The sequence below is a fragment of the Vigna umbellata genome, chromosome 2, assembly GCF_029865625.1.
Source record: "Vigna umbellata cultivar VRB3 chromosome 2, Vumbellata_1.0, whole genome shotgun sequence".
Taxonomy (NCBI): domain Eukaryota; kingdom Viridiplantae; phylum Streptophyta; class Magnoliopsida; order Fabales; family Fabaceae; genus Vigna; species Vigna umbellata.
Genome location: NC_142166.1, coordinates 38,207,493 through 38,227,973, shown reverse-complemented (window position 1 = coordinate 38,227,973; position 20,481 = coordinate 38,207,493). Strand labels below are relative to the sequence as shown.

At 32.3% G+C, this 20,481-nt stretch overlaps 1 protein-coding gene across 1 annotated transcript; it reads left to right on the top strand.

Annotated features, from left to right (window-relative positions):
• The first annotated feature begins 1,761 nt into the window (after positions 1 to 1,761).
• On the top strand, positions 1,762 to 14,552 carry CNGC1 (cyclic nucleotide gated channel 1). The gene is made up of 9 exons (XM_088106723.1): positions 1,762 to 1,940; positions 2,527 to 2,665; positions 3,011 to 3,578; positions 3,936 to 4,128; positions 4,406 to 4,425; positions 6,248 to 6,537; positions 7,179 to 7,290; positions 12,695 to 12,931; positions 13,581 to 14,552. The coding sequence occupies exons 2-9, from the start codon at positions 2,637 to 2,639 to the stop codon at positions 14,277 to 14,279; spliced, it is 2,148 nt and encodes a 715-aa protein (XP_087962849.1). The 5' UTR covers positions 1,762 to 1,940; positions 2,527 to 2,636; the 3' UTR covers positions 14,280 to 14,552.
• The last annotated feature ends 5,929 nt before the right edge of the window (positions 14,553 to 20,481 follow it).

Genomic DNA, 20,481 nt, shown 5'->3' with positions numbered 1-20,481 from the left:
CCAGATTTGAAAATCTGATTAAGTTTCTGTCAAATTTCAAAATCTGACAAAGCCTTAACCAAATTTTAAAAGCTAGTTAAGGCTTTGTAGTGTTCGAATCTCGATTTTTACATCAACCGTAACTAGATTTCAATCACAAACATACATATATTCTATCCATTTAGAGTGTAAATTAAAATCAAAACCAAACATATGAAAGTCAAACACATCTTAATGAAATCCAAAACAAATGCTTAGCTAGTGCGTCGCTGGTTCGTGCAATGAAGAAGAAGAGGCTTGGACGTATAAAGCTTCACTAGCTTCAGACTAAATGAAAAAGTGATAGAGCTAAGAAGAGGAGTGCAAGGCTTGGTTTCATTGCAATGTGTATAGAATAAAGGAAAGTGAAGTTAGGGTTGCAATGCAATGGGATTATAGTGGCTACTAGGACAACATGAGCAAATTTAAGAGTAGAGAGAGAAGAGAAAAGTAATAAAAAAATTTACTTCGATAAAAATGCTTTTACCAAAAAATTATATTTTAAATTCTTGAAAAGTTGAAACTGTACAAAGAAGGCTTGGAGGTGAAAGGAGAAACTCCTTGTCTACAAGAAAAAATAATTTATTTAAGTTTTATAAACTTGAAATAGTCGACGTAATGATCAACCGAAAATCTAAATCTATCGGCCCTTCTTATTAGTTAAAGTCAATGACTGGATGGAAATAATTATCCAACCACAATAAATAACTGTTTTAATATAAATGTTTCCAATAAAAATGAAAAATGAAAAAAGCATAATTATTTTATCTATTTTGTAGGATTTTTCTTATGCACCTTTTGGGTTGGTCAGAAAATAGCACATAATTAACCTCAAACCAGTTGCCAATCTCTTGATTGTTTAATGTAGCTATCTGTTGACTTTTTATACATTGAGTAAATAAATAACTCTTACGCTATCTACGTGCACTCTTTTGTCATTTTATTTAGCATGGAAAATTTCAAAGTAGTCTACTCAATGAAAGACAGTTTAATTCTTTTTTACTTTGAAACCTTCATTAATTAGTGGATATCAACGTATGAATTAAGATAAGAAAAAGAAGAAGGAAGGTCTATTTTTCTGAGGTTGAGCACAAAAATATATTCATACGACTTCATCTAACATGCCAAATTTAACGTCAACATAATATTACATCGAAAAAATATAACAAACATGCGTACTCAACATTTCATTCCTGAAATTTTTTTGACAGATTTTTCCCTCAGTCATCAAAGAACACTATGCTTGTGAACAATATAAACAACATTCCATAAAAAAATAAATTAAACTTTACTTTAAATACTATTAGGCTATATATACGTTCCATGTTTTATGTTTAATCTTCTCATAGAAAATTAATTGTCTAGGTTTTTCTTTATACATGTAGATGAATAAAACAATATGAATTATTAATATTTTAAATTTCTTGTATTACATGAATAATTAAATTTTTTGGAACATGGTGGTATTAGCGAAGTTTTACAAGGTAAGATTGGAGTTTCTGATAAGGCAATGTGCAATGAAGTACAGGGCGTAAAAGTGTTGACCAGGCACACACACTCTACCACTGTTACCAACCATAACTACCAATGACCATGGCCGAGGATTAATAATAATTAAGGTTTAAAAAAACAAACATAAGAGAGTGAGTGGGTCCCGCGACAGACAAGACTCTCTTCCTTCCATTCTCAACACCAACTGTCTCTTCATCCATCGATGTCTATAACACCATCACCCTTTCCCGCTTTCCACGAACCTTCTTTCTCTTCTTCTTCCTTTCTCTCTCTCTCTCTCTCTCTCTCTCTCTCACACACACACACACACACACACAGTTACAATCTTTTCTTTCCAATCCTCAATCACAATCAATCTCATGTTCACTGCAACTACTTTCAACGCTCTTCACTTCCTTACTCTCCTTTCGGTACTCGTCTTCACCATCTTCTCTCTCTCAACCACTTTCTATGTGATTTTTTTCTTCAATCATCTCTGACTTTTTTCTTGCTCTCCAACTACTCTTAATTATTTCTCTTTCTTCTATTTCAATTTGGCTGCGAATTTCACAATTCACTTAATTAGGTTATTTAATTTGTACAAGGATATGGGATATTGATCCGTTTCGCTTTTGCGGAATCATTGTTGTTAATTGAGTACTTGGAATTTTGTCCTGATTAATGAATGATATGCTGTTTTTTCAACTCCTGAACATTCGGTAACCGTCCATTTCGTGATGTGTACTGGTGTGTTTGTATGTGCTGCTAAATTTGAGGAAACTATAGTTCTGGCTGTCATGCTGTTTTATTAGGTTGTTTGAGTTTGTTGTCTCCCTGAAGATATGAATTTATTACGCTTTTGACTATTTTGGTTTTCCTCGGATCAATCTATGGCAAGGTGATTGGGTGGCTATTTTACCCTGTTGATATTGCTATGGATGGGTCGGTTTTTTTTTTGTTTTGGTTGACAATTGGACTATCTACTTAGGATGTCTCTCTTGTTTTTCATTATTTCAGGAGTAGGCGGTAAGATTTTGAGGTGTATGAAGGAGCTATTCACTGTCCTGTGACACTTGCGCGCCACTTATTTGTCGAATTCTACCTTGTTCTTGAACTGGGCTACAGTGATGAATTTTCAGCAAGACAAATTTGTTAGGTTAGTTTAATGGTGCATACCTTTATTTATCCTCTGTTGTGCTGTTTGTGGTATTTCGGAAGTATTGTAGTTGTCATTGGATTCAATATAGGTGTTTCATGCTTGGTTGGGAGTAAAGGCTTCTCTCTTGTTGTTCCCAACTTTTGGAAACACTTTTTCAGTCACCACTCTTCAATATCAATATGCTTTAAAAAATTCAAATTGTTACCCTCTTTCAGAATTTTTGTTCCTAATAATCACTTTTTTGCCTGTGTTCATTTCATGGTGTTATTGCCACTGCTTTGGACATCTTGTTTATCGGGTGCTTAATCATGGACTGATTTTTATTGTTTCCATGATGTTTAGATTTCGTGATTGGAATTCAGAGAAGGATTCTGAGAGCAGCTCTCCTGCAATTCATGTAGAACGCCCAGGGGGAGTCAAGAATACACTAAATTCAGTTTCTGAGAAGTTTCAAAGGGGTTTGGAATCCAGTTCAGAGGGGATGAAGAGATTTAGAAAATCATTCAAATCTCTTCCCTATAACAGAGTTCTCTCTGGAAGTTTTAGTTCTGGAAAGAAAATTCTTGATCCCCAGGGTCCTTTCCTTCAAAAGTGGAATAAGATATTTGTATTATCATGTCTTATTGCTGTGTCACTTGATCCTTTGTTCTTCTATGTTCCGGTGATCGATGATAACAATAAATGTCTTTCTCTGGACAGAAAAATGGAAATTACAGCAACTGTTTTAAGATCTTTCTCTGATATTTTTTATATAATCCATATAATTTTCCAATTTCGTACCGGATTCATTGCTCCCTCTTCTCGAGTATTTGGAAGAGGTGTTTTGGTTGAAGATACTTGGGTAATAGCAATGCGGTATCTATCATCGTACTTCTTAATTGACATTCTTGCCGTTCTTCCCCTCCCGCAGGTAAGGAAACTCTTTTTGTTGTTGGACTTTTTAACTTTCATCTTTTTTACATCCACATCCAGTAAATGTTGAAGAACTATGGGTTGACAAGTTCGTGTGAACATAAAACAACTTTTGTTTTCACGTTCTTTCTCTCTAGCAAGTTGACTTGATTTGCAGTCATTAATGTACCAAATGATTACATTTATAAAGTACAGCGCAAAACATGTGGACTCACTCAGAAGATATATTGTAATTAGTGATTAAGTCAATCCCTCCAAGATTGTGGGTTTAAATTAGAAATAAAAAAAAAAAAAAAACTATTTTATTGAGTTAATTCAATGTTTTTTTACTCAAAACTTGCTCTTATATTGCTAGGTGGCAATTCTAATTATCATTCCCAAGTTGAGGGGCTCTGAATCACTAAATACAAAGACCTTGCTGAAATTTATTGTCTTCTTCCAGTACATCCCACGATTTTTGCGATTAATTCCATTATATAAAGAAGTTACTAGGACCTCTGGCATCCTCACTGAAACAGCTTGGGCTGGAGCTGCATTCAATCTCTTCTGTAATGCTGCATTCAATCTCTTTCTGTAAATATTACTGACAATATATTTTTGTTCTATTGCTTTGCACTAAATTTATTATTTATGTTATTTTATGTATTCTGTTTCTGAGATCATTGGTCTTTTTTTCTAAAGCCTAAATCTGTTTTTATTGTTTCTGTTTGACTGTATCGTGAATTTATTTTGCTAAATCACTAGATCAAACAAGTAAAGTTTGATAGGCACAAATACTTCGTAAGGTTACAAAAACTTTGTAATCTCTTGTTAATGTGGTTCAAGCTTATGTTCTGCAATCATGTGTTTCCATATTTTGATTGTAGTCTAATGTTTAGTGAAGTATGGATTAATGTTTTATGTTTTGTAACAAATTTAAAACATCATGCTATGGCTATAATCTACGGCTTCGCTTTATTTCCACAGATAATTTTTTCTCCTTCCATTTAATTGCTTCCCTTGTTGTGTTTCATCACTGGTTTTTGGTTAATCCGTTGCCATTTGTGCTTCTTCCATCTCCTTCAGTGGTTTCTGCCATCTGCGAAGGTGGTGCTTCATAGTGTCAGTGGGATCATGGACCCCAAAACTTTTTAATCCATGTATATGGATGCATACATACATATGTATACGTATACGTGTGTTTGTGTGCTATACTTATGTTCATGTGCTTGTATATATTAAAAATTATCTATATTTAGTTGGCACTTAGATCATTTCCTATTTATATTTTCAAATATTTTTTATGTTGTTATTCAATTATAAATTATTTTGTCATTGAAAGTAGAACAGCAGTTTAACTGAAGGTAATATTTAGTTATTTTCATTATTATTGGTGTAGTCATTTTTATGTTGATTTTGCACTTTTAATTTTTTTTGCTTTTGATAACATCAGCCCTCATGTTTGTTTAAGCATTAAAAAAACACTTTTCTCATATTAACTACATTTATCAGTTGTCCTTTCATACTATAAATCTTTTTTCTTTTTTTGCATTCTTGAACTCATTTTTCTGTGACTTTTATATCGTTTTTCTGTATAGGCTAACTTATATCATGTGATTTGGATCTGGGGATATTCCTTGAGTACAGATTTTTCATGAATATTTTTCTGAGAGTTTTGTTATTTTCTTGTGACACTTCGTAAATTTACTATGATTTTGAGAAAAATATGATTATTTCCTTAAATTTATTGAAAAATTCATAGATTTTTGCTTATGTGAATTCTTATTTTTTTACAAAAAAGTGTATGGATAAATTCTTCAACCATAAGAGGAAATTAATTTAAAAAAGAAGTTAATATTTAAATAGCATTATTAAATCCTTAAAATCATCAATACGAGATGATATTTTCAAAACCATTAGATTTAATTTATACATTATGATAAATATTTTGGCCTTTCTCATGCTCCACCGTTTGTTGTCATCATCCACTGCTGTCTAGATGTCAGTCAACACTGTTTCATCACCAGCTTCCTATTTTCATGGCTGTTTTACTATGTTGTTCTTTTACTATCAAATGGCTCTCTTATCCCGTTTTCACTAGTGGTTTATGAGGATATTTATGTTGATGGTCATCCCAGCCATTCTACAAAGTTGTCTTTCCATCAACACTATCTCTGTAGTGTATCCAGCATCCTTTAGTTGCCTTTACATTCTCTTACTTGGACTGCATATTATATTTTTATGTTTACAAAGGTTTAGTGGTTACAAGCTTAAAGGTTAAGCTAATAAGTTGTAATTTATAGGTAATTGGTGTGATATAGTATTGGTTGGTACGAGTAAGGATTAGTGTTTTATGTTTTCTAACACATCATTTGATATCATTTTCAACTTAATATCAATATCAGACTATTTAGTCTCTATTATCTCTTTTTCTTCCCTCTGTACCCATACCTGTATAATTTCAATTCCTTTGTTGGACACTCTCATACTAGTGTCCTTCTATTGATGCTGCGCCTTGTATCCATGGTTTTTAGGTCCACTACATGTTGTTTCAAACTGGAATATCCGCACCTTCCTATTTTGGTTCCCAATGTAGCATATTTAGATTTCTTATCATCGTTGCACTAATTTTTGTGAAAATGATCTCACTAATAATGAAAATTAATGATGCCATCTGCCTCTGTGTAGGTTATTGGTGCCTTTTGGTACTTGTTTTCTATAGAAAGAGAAACCACATGCTGGCAAGATGCGTGTCGAGGACATAGCACATGTAACACAGAAGCTATGTATTGTGATAATCATCAAGTTTTGGGCTCTATTTCAGTATTCCTGAATGCTTCTTGCCCAATACAGGACCAAAATACAACACTCTTTAATTTTGGAATATTTCTTGATGCCCTTCAATCTGGAGTTGTGGAGTCAAGAGATTTCCCACAGAAGTTCTTTTATTGTTTTTGGTGGGGCCTACGAAATTTGAGGTGTGCTTTATTGATTATCTTTTATTTAATGCTATTAATTTTAAGATTATGCAGTAGTCATACATTGCAACATGTTCATGATTTACTTGAAACAAAATTGAAGTTAATGTCAGATATTAGTGTTATGCAGTGAATCTGTAGCTGTGTTTGGACTCAATATCTTTGCTTGCTCATAGTGTAGAATTGTTTCTTATAGTTCTGTTTGCTGGCATCCCTTGGATTAAAGTATTCTACCTTTCAGTGTGTATACATTCAGTAAATGCATCTTTTCCCAAGGGTTGTGTTAAAACATATGGTTTTGAGGGTTTGTGTTGGGGCACGAAATGTTTGTGAATAAAGTGGAAATCTGATTCATCTTGGATTATTCTAGTTATTAAAATGCCATTAATTTTAAATGACAAATTGAATAATGTTTAATCACGTAAATGTTGGATGACTTCTGATGTGGTGCCTAGAAGTGGAAATGGTTTTATCTTCAGTTTTAAATTTGTTTAATAACAGGATTGTGAGATGAGGGATTGTTAAAGTTGTCAGTCAATCATCAATTTCAAAGTCGCATGTTAATATGTTTTGAATTTTTATTTTGTTATGTTTTTACTAAGTTATTTGACATTCTACTTATATTCCTCCGTTTATTACAGTTCTCTTGGTCAGAACCTTGCAACAAGTACCTATGTTTGGGAAATCTGCTTTGCAATTTTCATTTCAATTGCTGGTTTGGTATTATTTGCATTCCTCATTGGAAATATGCAGGTTGGTGTCAAATATTCTTTTTTAATCAAGCGATACTGGCTAGCAGCACTATTTGTTGATTTTGGAATAAAATGCATATTCTACTCCTGTGATCTGTCTCCCTCAACTTCTTTACAATAGCAGTTTTTTGGTGCTTTAAGTTAGTTTATTGTTAGTTAATTAAGATTTCCTCCTTGGCACCTCATGAAACAAGACATCATATATCAATTTTTGCTATTATTATTAGAGCACTTCTATAAATGTGCAGTATTGTATCTTTTGGGGAGCATTAGCTCTTGTCGAATTCTAACTTCTGGTTTGTACCAGTGAAGTAGAGGTTGTTATCAATTTTTTGTTGTTAGAAGTCCCACATCGTCTAGAGATAAGACCAATTTAGAGTATATAAGTAGGTGCAAACCTCACCTTACAAGCCGGTTTTGTGGGGTTGAGTTAGGCTTAAAGTCCACTTCTTAACATGGTATCGGAGTTAGCGGGTGGAATGATATGTCTAACAAACACAAATCTCACTAAGATAGGTTCTAACTCATAGCTCTAATACAATGTTGAATATAGTAAAACTCCCCCCTCAAGCTGATGCATATAAATGATGCATATAAATTGTATGTACCAAGCTTGTTCCAAATATTATCAAGTATTGGTACCCGTAAAGACTTAGTGAAAATATTTGTTGACTGATCATTTGAGTTGACAAACTCAGTCTTGATATCTTTAGATACAATCTTCTCTCGAATGAAATGACAATCAATCTCAATGTGTTTGGTTTTCCCATGAAAGACAAAATTAGAACTTATATGAAGAGTAGCTTGATAATCATATATAAGAGTCATTTGAGTGACACTCTAAATTGTAACTCTCTAATCAATGGAGACACAATATCCAGAAGTAGATCTTCTATCAAAAGGAGATCATGTCCAATCAACATCTGAATAGCAAACAACTTTTGTATGGTTATTGGAACCATATAACAAACCGTTTCCAGGAGATCCTTTAATGTACTTTAATATACGAATGACTATATTTCAATGATCTTCACATGGGGAATTGAGAAATTGGCTCACCACATTAACTGCAAAGGAAATGTCAAGATGAGTTTGCCAAGATCTTTGGTCTGAAAATGGTGGCGAAGGTGTTGTTTCATCTGGGAGATGCCATGGTGGTCACTGCCTATAAGAATAATCACATCAACATATTATCAAATAGACGCATCCCGCACTTGAATAAGGTAAAAGATTGAATGATTTGCCTTATTCCGAGTCATACCAAATTGTTGAACAACGCTACTAAATTTTCCAAACCAGGCCCTAGGAGACTGTTTTAGGCCATATAAAGATTTGCGAAAACTACATACCAATTCGGAAGACTTCCCCTGAGCAATAAATTTGTGAGGTTGCTTCATATAAATTTTTTCTTGTAAATCTCCATTTAGGAAAGAATTTTTGACATCCAGTTGATAAATATGTCATTGTTAAAGAGTTGCTATGACTAAAATTAAATAAATAGAAACCATCTTTGCCACTGGAGAAAAAGTATCACCATAATCCAATTCAAAAATTTGTGTGTAACCTTTGGCCACAAGTCGAGGTTCGAGGCAATCAATAGTCCCATTAGGACCAATTTTAATAGCAAAAATTCACTTGCATTTAACAACAGATTTCCCCTACGCTAATGGGATGAGCTCCCAAGTTTCACTATTCTAAAGAGCACTTAGGTCATCTAGCATCGCCTGACGCCACCTAGGATGAGCTAAGGCATCACTGACATATTTGATAAATATGTCATTGTTAAAGAGTTGCTATGACTAAAATTAAATAAATAGAAACCATCTTTGCCATTGGAGAAAAAGTATCACCGTAATCCAATTCAAAAATTTGTGTGTAACCTTTGGCCACAAGTCGAGGTTTGAGGTGATCAATAGTCCCATTAGAACCATCTTTTATAGCTAAATTTCACCTGCAACTAACAACAGATTTCCCATACGCTAATGGGATGAGCTCCCAAGTTCCACTATTCTAAAGTGCACTTAGGTCATCTAGCATCGCCTGACGCCAACTAGGATGAGCTAAGACATCACTGGCAGATTTAGGAATAGACACAGAAGAAATAGATGAAAGGCAGGTATGAAAATGTGAAGATAATCTATGGTAACTCAGCAATATAATGTGGAGAGGGTTTACGAGTAGAACGTATACATTTACAGAGAGCTATTGGAAGGTCAGAATCAGTTGTTGGAGCTGGAGGAGACAAAATAGTTGGCACTTGAAGTGAGTCGCTTGGTGGTTGTTGGGAACGATGTCTTCAACTATAAATCTGAAGTGGTAATGGAGGAGGAGAATCGAACGGTGGACTAGGCACAACTAGAGGATCATAAACAACAAGAATATTAACTGTAATAAATGGAGACACATAAGAAGAAGAAGAAGAATGACCCTTAAAGTAAAAAGAACACTCATTGAAGGTGATATATGCGGAAATAAAATAGCGGTTAAGAGAATGAGAAAAACACTTATATCCTTTTTGTGCTTGAGTAAATCCTAAAAAAACACATCTATGTGATCTAAGAGATAACTTATCAAGATCAAGACTAAAATTATGAATAAAACATGTAGATCCAAAAACTTTAATAGGTAAGGGATGTATAGGTGCATGATGAAATAAAATAGAATGAGAAATTTTGTTATTTAAAACCGAAGAGAGCATGCGATTAATAAGATAACATGCAGTAAGAATAACATCACCCCAAATATGTTGAGGAATCTCACCATGAATTAAAAGTGTGCGAGTTGTTTCAACAAGATGTCTATTCTTGCACTCAGTCACCACATTTGTTGAGGTGTATAAGCACATGAAATTTGATGAAGAATATCATGAGAAACCATAAAATGTTTAAAAGAATGGGAAAGATATTCACAATCATTATCACTTCGCAAAGTTTGCATAGAAATCCCAAACTGAGTTTTAATTTCATTATAAAAGGATTGAAATATAGAAAATAACTTACAACAATTTTTCATTAAAAACAACCAAGTGCATATGAAATAATCATCAATAAAAGTAACAAAATACTGAAAACCTAAACTAGACTTAACACAATTAGATCCCTAAATTTTAGAGTGAACTAATGCAAAAGGTGACGAAGCACATTATGAGACACTGCGAGGAAAGGAACTACGATTATGTTTTCCTAATTAATGTGACTCACACAACAAATTAGATAAATTGGACAAACTAGGAACAAGCTGTTGCAATTTGACAAGATTGGGATGACCTAACTGAGCATGGAGAAAAGATGAAGACTCCATAACTGTGCTAACATGTGTAGAAGGGTAGAGATGATAAAGGCCATGAGACTCACATCCGGTGCCAATTATCTGTCATGAACTCCAATCCTGTAAACAAGTAAAATTTTTGGTAAAAGAAATAACACAATCAAGAGAACGGGTTAGACGACTAAGGGATAATAAGTTAAAGGGGGACCCAGGAACATAAAGAACATTATCAATGGTTAAAGATGAAAAAAGATTAACAATACCAACACCATGAAATAAGACCCAAGACTCATCAACCATTGTAACCGTAAGTAAATTATCTGTAGAAATAAAGAAGAAAACAAAGATTTGTTACCAGTGATTTGTGGTACCTGAGTCAAGAATCCAAGGTCTAAGAGAAGAAGGTTGACTTAGGACAACAAAAGATATACCTGTGCATGCAATAGAAGTAGTGGAACTAGAGTTCTGACAATCCTCATACCATTTGAGAAATTCATTGAAAAGAAAAAATTGGTATGTGAAAGAGGCAGAAGAAGCCATGGAGAGAGAAAAGCCCTAAAAGACCAAGGTTCTTCCATCAAGGCAACAAGCACAAATCTTGAAAGAGGAGAAGGAGGCGACCTCATTAGTTAATAGCTACCCAGATAATAACCAGTATTGTATGCAAGAACTAAGAAAATCCTCTCCCAATGAATTGAAAATTCAAATATTGACTATTAAAAGCTTTAGGTTCTAGATATCATGTTAAGAAGTAGTCTTTAAGCTTAATTTAACCCTACAAAACTGGCTTGTAAAGTGAGGTTTGCACCCACTTATATACTTTTAAACTTGCATTATCTCTAGTTGGTGTGAGACTTCTAACTAGGAATGGCAAAATGGGTCAATCCAACCCGTTTTGGCCGAGCCCATTAGTAGCCCATCAAAAACAGACTGGGTCGGGTTGGCTCATCACACAGAAAGGAGCCAATAATGATAACTCTCCCTACAAGACAGGCTAACTTTTTTTTTCTAATTCTTTTTCAAAATTTTTAAATTTTTCTTTTTTTGTATACATATAAATGAATAAAAAATCATATTTAATCATATAACTTTTAATTGATTAGTTTATACTTTTAATTAGATAATTTAAAATAATTATTACATTTACATGTTAAATTACCCTATTATAACTAATAATTAGAACTTAATTTGTAAGTGTTAGGGATTTAAATTACAACACTATTATACATTTACACCTTTAAAAAATATAATATATAAAAATTAATCTTTTTAATTATTTTTTATTTTAATTTTTAATTAAAAAAATTGGGGCTAGGCCGGACTGGCCCACATAGACCTATCAAATTGATGGGCTAGACGGGCCAGGCCAAAATGGGCTGATGGGGTGAAATCTTCAACCCGACCCATTCTTTTTAACCCATGTTGGCCTGTTAGGCCCAACCTGTTTTGTCACCCCTACTTCCGACACGCCCCTCCCATATTGAGGTATATACATCTAATACTTAAAATTATATATTAATGGGCGGTCCAGTAATCGTCCGATAGCGGATGGAATGATATTGTTCAACAAACACAAATCTCGTGAAAAGAGACTCTAAATCATGGTTCTGATGTTAAATATAGAAAAAATAGGTATAGGATTACTCTATTATATGTAGGAAATACACGTAAGGTAATGTATTTATAATAACATAATTAACATAGAGACTATGTTTCCTTAATTAACATAAAACACAATATATCTAACAAGTCCTATAACCTATGGTCGTGAGAAAATATTCTTCCAAAGGGAACAGAGTCTTAATCTTATTTTTCAGCGGCTTTTAAGGAAAAACATTGCATTAATAATTTTCAGTTTCTCAAGTGTTGTTAATTACCTTATGCCTACGACTATTGCCTGAAATAGGGTGAAGATTAAGTTATTATAGTACTCTCGAGGTAGGCATCCAAAAAGTAACTATTTGTAATGCTCTCCCTCTTCCAGAATTATGCAACAAACTTTTCTCATCCTATTTTAGATGTATCCTAAAGTTCTGCTCCTTGTTCGTTTTTTCATCTCTGTTCTGGTTTGACACTAGTTTCACACCTGGGCCAAATTTTCTTCTACATTGGACTCAATTGTATATTTTTTGGAGCAGACATATTTGCAGTCAACGACTACCAGATTGGAGGAAATGAGAGTAAAAAGGAGAGATGCTGAGCAGTGGATGTCTCATCGATTACTCCCTGACAGCCTGAGAGAAAGAATCAGACGACATGAGCAATACAAATGGCAAGAAACCAGAGGTGTTGATGAAGACAACTTGATCCGAGATCTTCCAAAGGATTTGAGAAGGGATATTAAGCGTCATCTTTGCTTGGCTTTGCTGATGAGGGTAAGTCTCTCCATATCTTGGTTTTCTTTTCATATCATGCTACTATTGTTCTTTTACAGTGACTGATATTTTTTTATTGACAATGAAAATTTACTTGGTCTATTTTAGTACATATATTGTTGCTTTTGGTCAGTGAAAACGTAATAGAATATCCAAAGATAGGAAGGTATGGTATTCTCAAATAAATATAACAGAAATACTGATTTGATAAAATTCTGAAGTTTTCGAACTTTGTTTCTAGGTAGATTAAATGAATAACATCCAGGTGCTTTACCATATATCTGTATACAAATTGCTCCTCTGTTCCTGGTATTTTGTTTGAATATGTGTTGTATGTACATCTAAACTCTGTAAAGGAGTGTTGCGCACGATTTCATTTGTAATTTTGAAGCACTGCAGTTTTCTATGGTGAAGGATGAAAAAGGATGAACGTAGTTGTGCTTAAACTATTTAGGTGTACTGGAGAAGGATCCATAACCCTTGTTAATTCAAAATATTTAGATATATCAAGAGGGGCGATCGGATGGATTTTAAGACAATCCTTGAAAAGTAAACCAACATCATTTATTATTGGAAGCTATGAAGATGTAGTTGATTTTCCATGTAATATTTTAGCAACAACTAAATCTTTCTCTTGCATGAACTGAAGGTGCCAATGTTTGAGAAAATGGATGAGCAACTTCTGGATGCAATGTGTGACAAACTCCAGCCAGTGCTATACACAGAAGAAAGCTGCATTGTCCGGGAAGGAGATCCTGTTGATGAGATGCTCTTCATAATGCGCGGCAAGCTATTGACTGTAACCACTAATGGTGGAAGAACAGGCTTCTTTAACTCTGAATACCTCAAAGCTGGTGACTTTTGTGGAGAGGAACTTCTCACATGGGCTTTAGATCCTCACTCCTCATCCAACCTTCCCATATCAACTAGGACTGTCCAAACTCTTTCAGAAGTGGAAGCATTTGCTCTAAAAGCGGATGACTTGAAGTTTGTTGCTTCACAGTTCCGGCGCCTTCATAGTAAGCAGCTTCGTCACACTTTCAGGTTTTATTCACAACAATGGCGTACATGGGCTGCATGTTTCATACAAGCAGCGTGGAGGCGTTATAGTAAAAAGAAGCTGGAAGAGTCTCTGAGGGAAGAAGAGAATCGTTTGCAAGATGCATTAGCCAAAGCAGGTGGTAGCTCACCTAGTCTAGGTGCCACAATATATGCTTCAAGGTTTGCAGCTAATGCACTCAGACTTTTACGTAGAAATAGCACAAGAAAGACCAGGCTGCCCGAAAGAATATCACCCATGCTGCTGCAGAAGCCTGCTGAGCCTGATTTTACTTCTGAAGAACAATAGTTGTCGACGAATAATAGGTTGCGGATGCCTGGTTCTGCAAGACACAAAAAAAAGGATGAAAGTGAAGGAAATATTAACCTGAAAATGACCTTTTTGATAGAGGGCCAAAATGGCATTTCGTTTATTTGTTTTATTTTGTAAGTTAGTGTAACATGTAATGTCTATAAAATATAAACTATGAAGTTGTATATATATACATCATACATATAAATATCCGATTGTTGCAGAAGTCTTTTCATTCGTGAATGAAGCACAAAATGAACTATTTTTTCACATCCTGATTTCTTTATTTCTGCTTGTTGGATGATGGGAGGTGCCTAATATTTCAAACATGAAACGGGAAAATCTTCCATAATAATTTTAATATTGTCTCTACTGTGTTACTTGCATTTGGAGAAGTTACTATTATTTTAAAAAATTGTTGGTGAATATTTCCCGACATGTTCTACTCATTTTTTTCCCAAGTAAAGAAAATAAATGACAAATGGAAGAAAATTTATTCAATGTGGCTAAGAAGAACAACATCTCTGATTTTATGTAAGAGAATAATAAATGTCTATTACTACTGGTATTTCTAGATGTTAGACCAACAAACTATAAACAACTTTTAATATACTTGTAAACAAGTAAATAAGTTTGGTTAAACCTTAGAGTTCAATACATTAACAACTACAACTACTTTGTTGTATTTGACCTTATCATGTGTACATATATGACTTATTTTAATAAAAAAACAATAGGCTTAAATTTGGATGTGTTTAGTTATGTACATATTAAATTTGCAAGTACTAAAATTTTTATATTTTTCAATTAGTATTTTTCGTTTAATTTTTCTATTACACCGGTAATATTGTTATTGTTATTGTTTTATCTCGTCATCTTATTTAATTGTTGCCCAGTGTTATTTTATAATTTTATAATCATCACTTATGTTACAATTTTCATCTTCAATTTCCAATTCTACAATTTTTTTCCTTTTCTTTTGTTTAACCTATCATCAATAAATCTTCAACACCTTCTCTAGCAACATTTTAGTGAACCTCTCATTTAAATCTTAACCCCAGCTTATCAACTTCTACAATTGACTCCATGGAAACGCTCCAAAATCTTGTTGGACGCAACCTCGTTAACATAATCTTACCTTCGGCTATTACAAATTGTTCATCTGTTATGCATTTTACCACAAAGGATAACACTTTCATTGGGTTTTTTCCTCCCATCATGAAAATTATGCCAAAAAATTAGGTGTTTTTGCTTTTGCATAACCAGATTTTCAATTCAATGGCCACCTTCATGTTTTGTAACATGTATCTGTGAAGCGTGTAACTCAGGTTCAATTCCTTCATGAGGTTTTCCATGCCTCAAAGTGGAAAATACGATAGTATTTTGGAGGTTTTAGATGTTGAAGGGAATAACATTCTTCCCAATATAAGATTGCTTTGGTGGCAAAGTTGGGAGAGAAGATAGAAGAAATTATGGGTTCAACTTTCTCCATTAACACTCTTCACATGCACAATAAAGAATAGAAACTTAATTGAAAAAATATAACCAAATTTATTAAGAAATTAAATCTTAATTAAGCCTAAAAAATAATTTTAACTTTGCACAAATTAAAATTTTACGGTTACATACATGACATTAAAATTAAAAGTTTCCAAACATAACACTGAAAACAATTAAATATAACCTTGATTCATTTAAACATAAGCTATATAAGTTATAACTGAATAATTAATCATTTTTAGATTTAAATTATATAATTTAATTATCTATATAAGAATTTTTATTTAAATTATTATTTGTACACTATTTTATGAATTACAATTTAATTCTTGAATTTCAATTTATTTATACAAAATTTAACGGAGACAATTTTGTTAAAAACAAATTATATACACACCCAATATCTTCGAACAAAAACTTTCACCGTTTTTTTCTTACCACTCAGATATTACACACTCCAATCAAAATTCCATTAGACAAGTTTGTGGAATAAATAATAACATAGATATAAAAAAAACAACCATTTATTAAAAAAATTATATGAAAATAATAGGTAAGTTGCGTAAAAAAGTAACTAAAACCTCAAACAAAAAAAGAAAACCATGATTAAATATAAACATAATAGTTAAGGAGCAAATTGTAATTATAACATTTTTTTAATTTATATATTAATCAGTGAAACAAAATTAAATTTTATTATACAACCTTTCAAACATAGCATTCAAAAATATCAAAACATGATATTAAAAATATTTAAGCAAAATATAATTTTAAGTAGTTTAAATATAAGTCATATGTAAATAGTATTATAATTATATTTTGTGACATTAATCTTAATTTAAATTATAAAAATAATGGTTACCAAAATAATAAGAAATAGAAAAATGTCTTTATTAAGAGATCATATAATAATCCGGAATAAGATGGAACTTCTTCCTCTATTTCCATTATTTCAATTTATACATTCATAAATTCTTGTATTTTAAGATTATATAATTTGAAATATAAATTTGATATTATGAAATATAAAATATGAGATATATTTATATTTGGAATTATACGGTCAAAAAAATGTATGGCTATAAGTACAAAAAACTTAGGGCCACAGGTAGAAATGATAGGATCTCTTCTTCCTGAGTCTCTATAATTTCTTCCTGCACTTCTGTAATCTAAAAATTCGAATTTTATTCTTTGTATTTAATAATACTTTTGGAGACATGTTTAGATATACATTTGAAAACAAATTTTATATTTTGAATTATATAATCTAAAATCTAAAATATAAAATATATTCTGAAATACAAATTTACATTTCGTATTGTATAATTCAAAAGGAAAAAAGTTTAAGAGTACGGAGAGATTGTAAGAGAAGTTATAGTTAATCACGAGTTGAGTTTAGTTGGATTGGAAAAAAATTAATTTTTTTAAATGTAGGATAAATTAAACCTGATTCACTTTACTCCTGACTTAAATATGTTTGAGTTTACCTTCAACCACCCATAACTCACTACCAATACTTTATTAGTTTTTTCTATTATTTTTCATAAATTTTTTATTATAATTATTTACTAGTTTTAATTATATACGTCTATAATTTGATCTTTTTAAATATTAAAATTTGTTTAATAATGTTTGAATAGTTTTGAAGTTTAATTTATTATTTCTTTATTATGTTATATATTCTTACTTTAATTTTAAACTACTATCTTTACAATAATATGTAATAAAATAGGTGAATACTTTGATTCCACTACTATAAAAAGATAAATGAATAAGTCAATCCATTTTTGTTGTAGTCAAGGATAGCAAAATAATAATCTTCGTGGGTATTGTTCGAACTTGTCTCTGTTTCACAGAAAATCTCTGCTTTTAAACTAATTTTCATCGTCTATCAACAATTCGACTAATTTAATATATGAAAAGTTTTCTTAAATCTTTAAGATATTTTTCATTTTATTATATCCTTAATTATATATTTGTTTTTCTTTTTACGTTTTCTTTTAGTAATATATCAAATTATTTTTAAGATACACATTTGATTACTTTTATTTCTTTCTAATATTTTTTTGTTATTTATTTTTATCATGTAAAATATTTTTAGATATTTTTCATATAATTATTTTTATTTTCTAACTTATTATATAAGTGTAATTATATCAACATAATTATATAAAAAAAGTCTATTTACTATAATATAATAATTTAATGTCATTAATTTGAATCGTATCTATCATCATCTATCATATATTAAAATTCAAAAGATCATTTCATCATATATTAAAGTTAAAAAAAATTATGTTAGATTTTAATTATTATTGCGTTTTATTGTGGTGTATTATAATTTCTATTAATATATATATATATATATATATATATATATATATATATATATATATATATAAATTATTTCATTAAAATGTTAAAATTGAGAGTAAAGAAACATTTAAAATATTTTTAAATTTGAACATCTATTTTTTGTAATCTTTTAAAAATATTTTAAATTTTATTACCTTTATTTTGGTAATGTTTACAAATTTAATAAATGTTTTGATTCTCATAAAATTTTATTTGATACTTAAATTTAGAATATATATATATATATATTGTGAGAACCTGATAAATTAATACACACTAATTCATTCTTTGATCATCAATTAATGCACCGTGACACGTCAAAATGCACTCACACTTCCACTGCATGCGCCTGCCATGTGTCACGGTTGGAGCACTCTGAGAATGTTAGTGGAAGACAAGTGGTGTGTGGAGAATGGGAGTTAGTTTCTGTGAAGGAAGGAAGTGAATTTTCAGGAAAACTCTTCCCATTCTCTGCGTGCAATCACCCTCTTCCTCACGAAACTCTAGCCTTTCTTCATCTCTGCCTTCTCTCTAAACTCTTTCATCTTCTCTCTAAGATCACTCACTACCAACATCTCTGCTTCCATTTCAGAAACCGTAGAATAATTCTCGGTGTTGAAAGCTTTCATTAGAACCGAACAAGTTAGAATTCTGTGGCTGGTAAGTTCTCTTCCCTTAACGTTCTCTTCTTCTGTTTCTGCAAACCAAATTCTGGTTGCATGAATGAATTATAGGTCTGAACTGTATGTGATTTTGGTATCTTAGATTAAGTAGAAATCGTGGGGTGAATTTCTGGATAGAAAGCCGTGACAGCACTAGAGAAACCATAAGCATTTGGAAGTGCACTGCTAGATCAGGTAAGGGAAGCTTGAGTAATTTAATTTAATACTTGTTTGATGTTTATGACAGCAATGAAGTGTACTGAATGTTTGAATTGTATGAAATCTATGAATTTTGGAGTATGCAAGCACGAGTCTATTGTACTGATTGTATATGACTGATAAACTTGGGAATTATATGTTGATGATGTTATTGATTGAGCTGTATGCAGAGAATGAGATGTATATTCTGGAATGTGATTGAAATTCTGTATGGTGTGGAATGATATTGTTTTGAACTGTATGTAAATGATGAGATGTTTGAACTGGGAAACTGGAAAATACTGTATTGATGAGATTCTAATATGAATTTTGTAATGTATGAGATTTATGGTGAAGGTGAAATTATTAAAGTTCAAATCATATGAAATCTGTGAAATTATCGTGTTTGAAAAATCTGGAAATTTTGATCTTCTCTGATTGATCATGTACGCTCGTTATCGAACGGTCTTATACCGTTCGGTTTCCCTGCAATTTCCTTTAGAATAAGGGTTCTTTCATTTGGAAAGGACTCTGATTAAGAACGAGCGTTATTGGTGTCAAGAGTTAAGTGTGAGCGTTCGGCTTGGCCTAGCTTGTACCACGATTGAAAATAAATTGAAGTATAGTTAGGACGCTCGGTTTTGTTTACCAGCGTTCGTCATAAGCAGCGCTTAGTATTAGACTGAGCGTTCGTCCAAAGGAACTCTCGGTCTTAGATTGAGCGTTCGTCCTAGTTAGCGTTCGGTCTGATACCGAACGTCCGTTCAGATGAGCGTTCGTTCTATTTGGTGCTCGGTCATTAACCTAGCGTTCGTCCTAAGGAGGGTTCAGTTTCTACTGAACGCTCGTCCTTATCATTGCTCGTGAGCGAACTTCACAGCGTTCGTTCAATTTATTAATTAACGTTCGGTCTTTGACTGGCAGTGTTCGTTTCCGAATTTACTAATGCTCTGATTATTTATTTGAAATCATTTAAACTGTGATGGTCCTTTTTCATTTAACCTCAAGTCTTTATACTTAGAATTTTCCTAAGTATTATTTGGATCTTTTAGACTCAATTTCAATTAAATTAGTCAATTGTCTCAACGTCCGTGAATGAATAATGGTGCGTTTCTTTTGTTCAGAAACGTGATAGCAGTGTACTGTAATACAATCATCTGAATCTATTAAATGATAAACTTTGTTTAAATTAAGAGAGTGGAACACAGAATGGAAATCTGAATAAGAGGAATGGTTAATAAGGTGTGAATGATAGTGTGAATGAATTTTATGGGATTGGATTGTGAATGAGCGTTCCAAGGAGGAACGTCACCATGATGTGAATATGAGAAGTAGTGTAGTATGACCATGGTAAAGCTGCTGATGGCTGTTCATCCTGATATTCCGTGAGTGCTCATCCTCATGTAGAGGGGAGTAGGTCATGCGTGGGAATGGCAGGAGGCCCTAGTCCTACTGAGTACTTTGGACTGATAGGGTTAACCTCG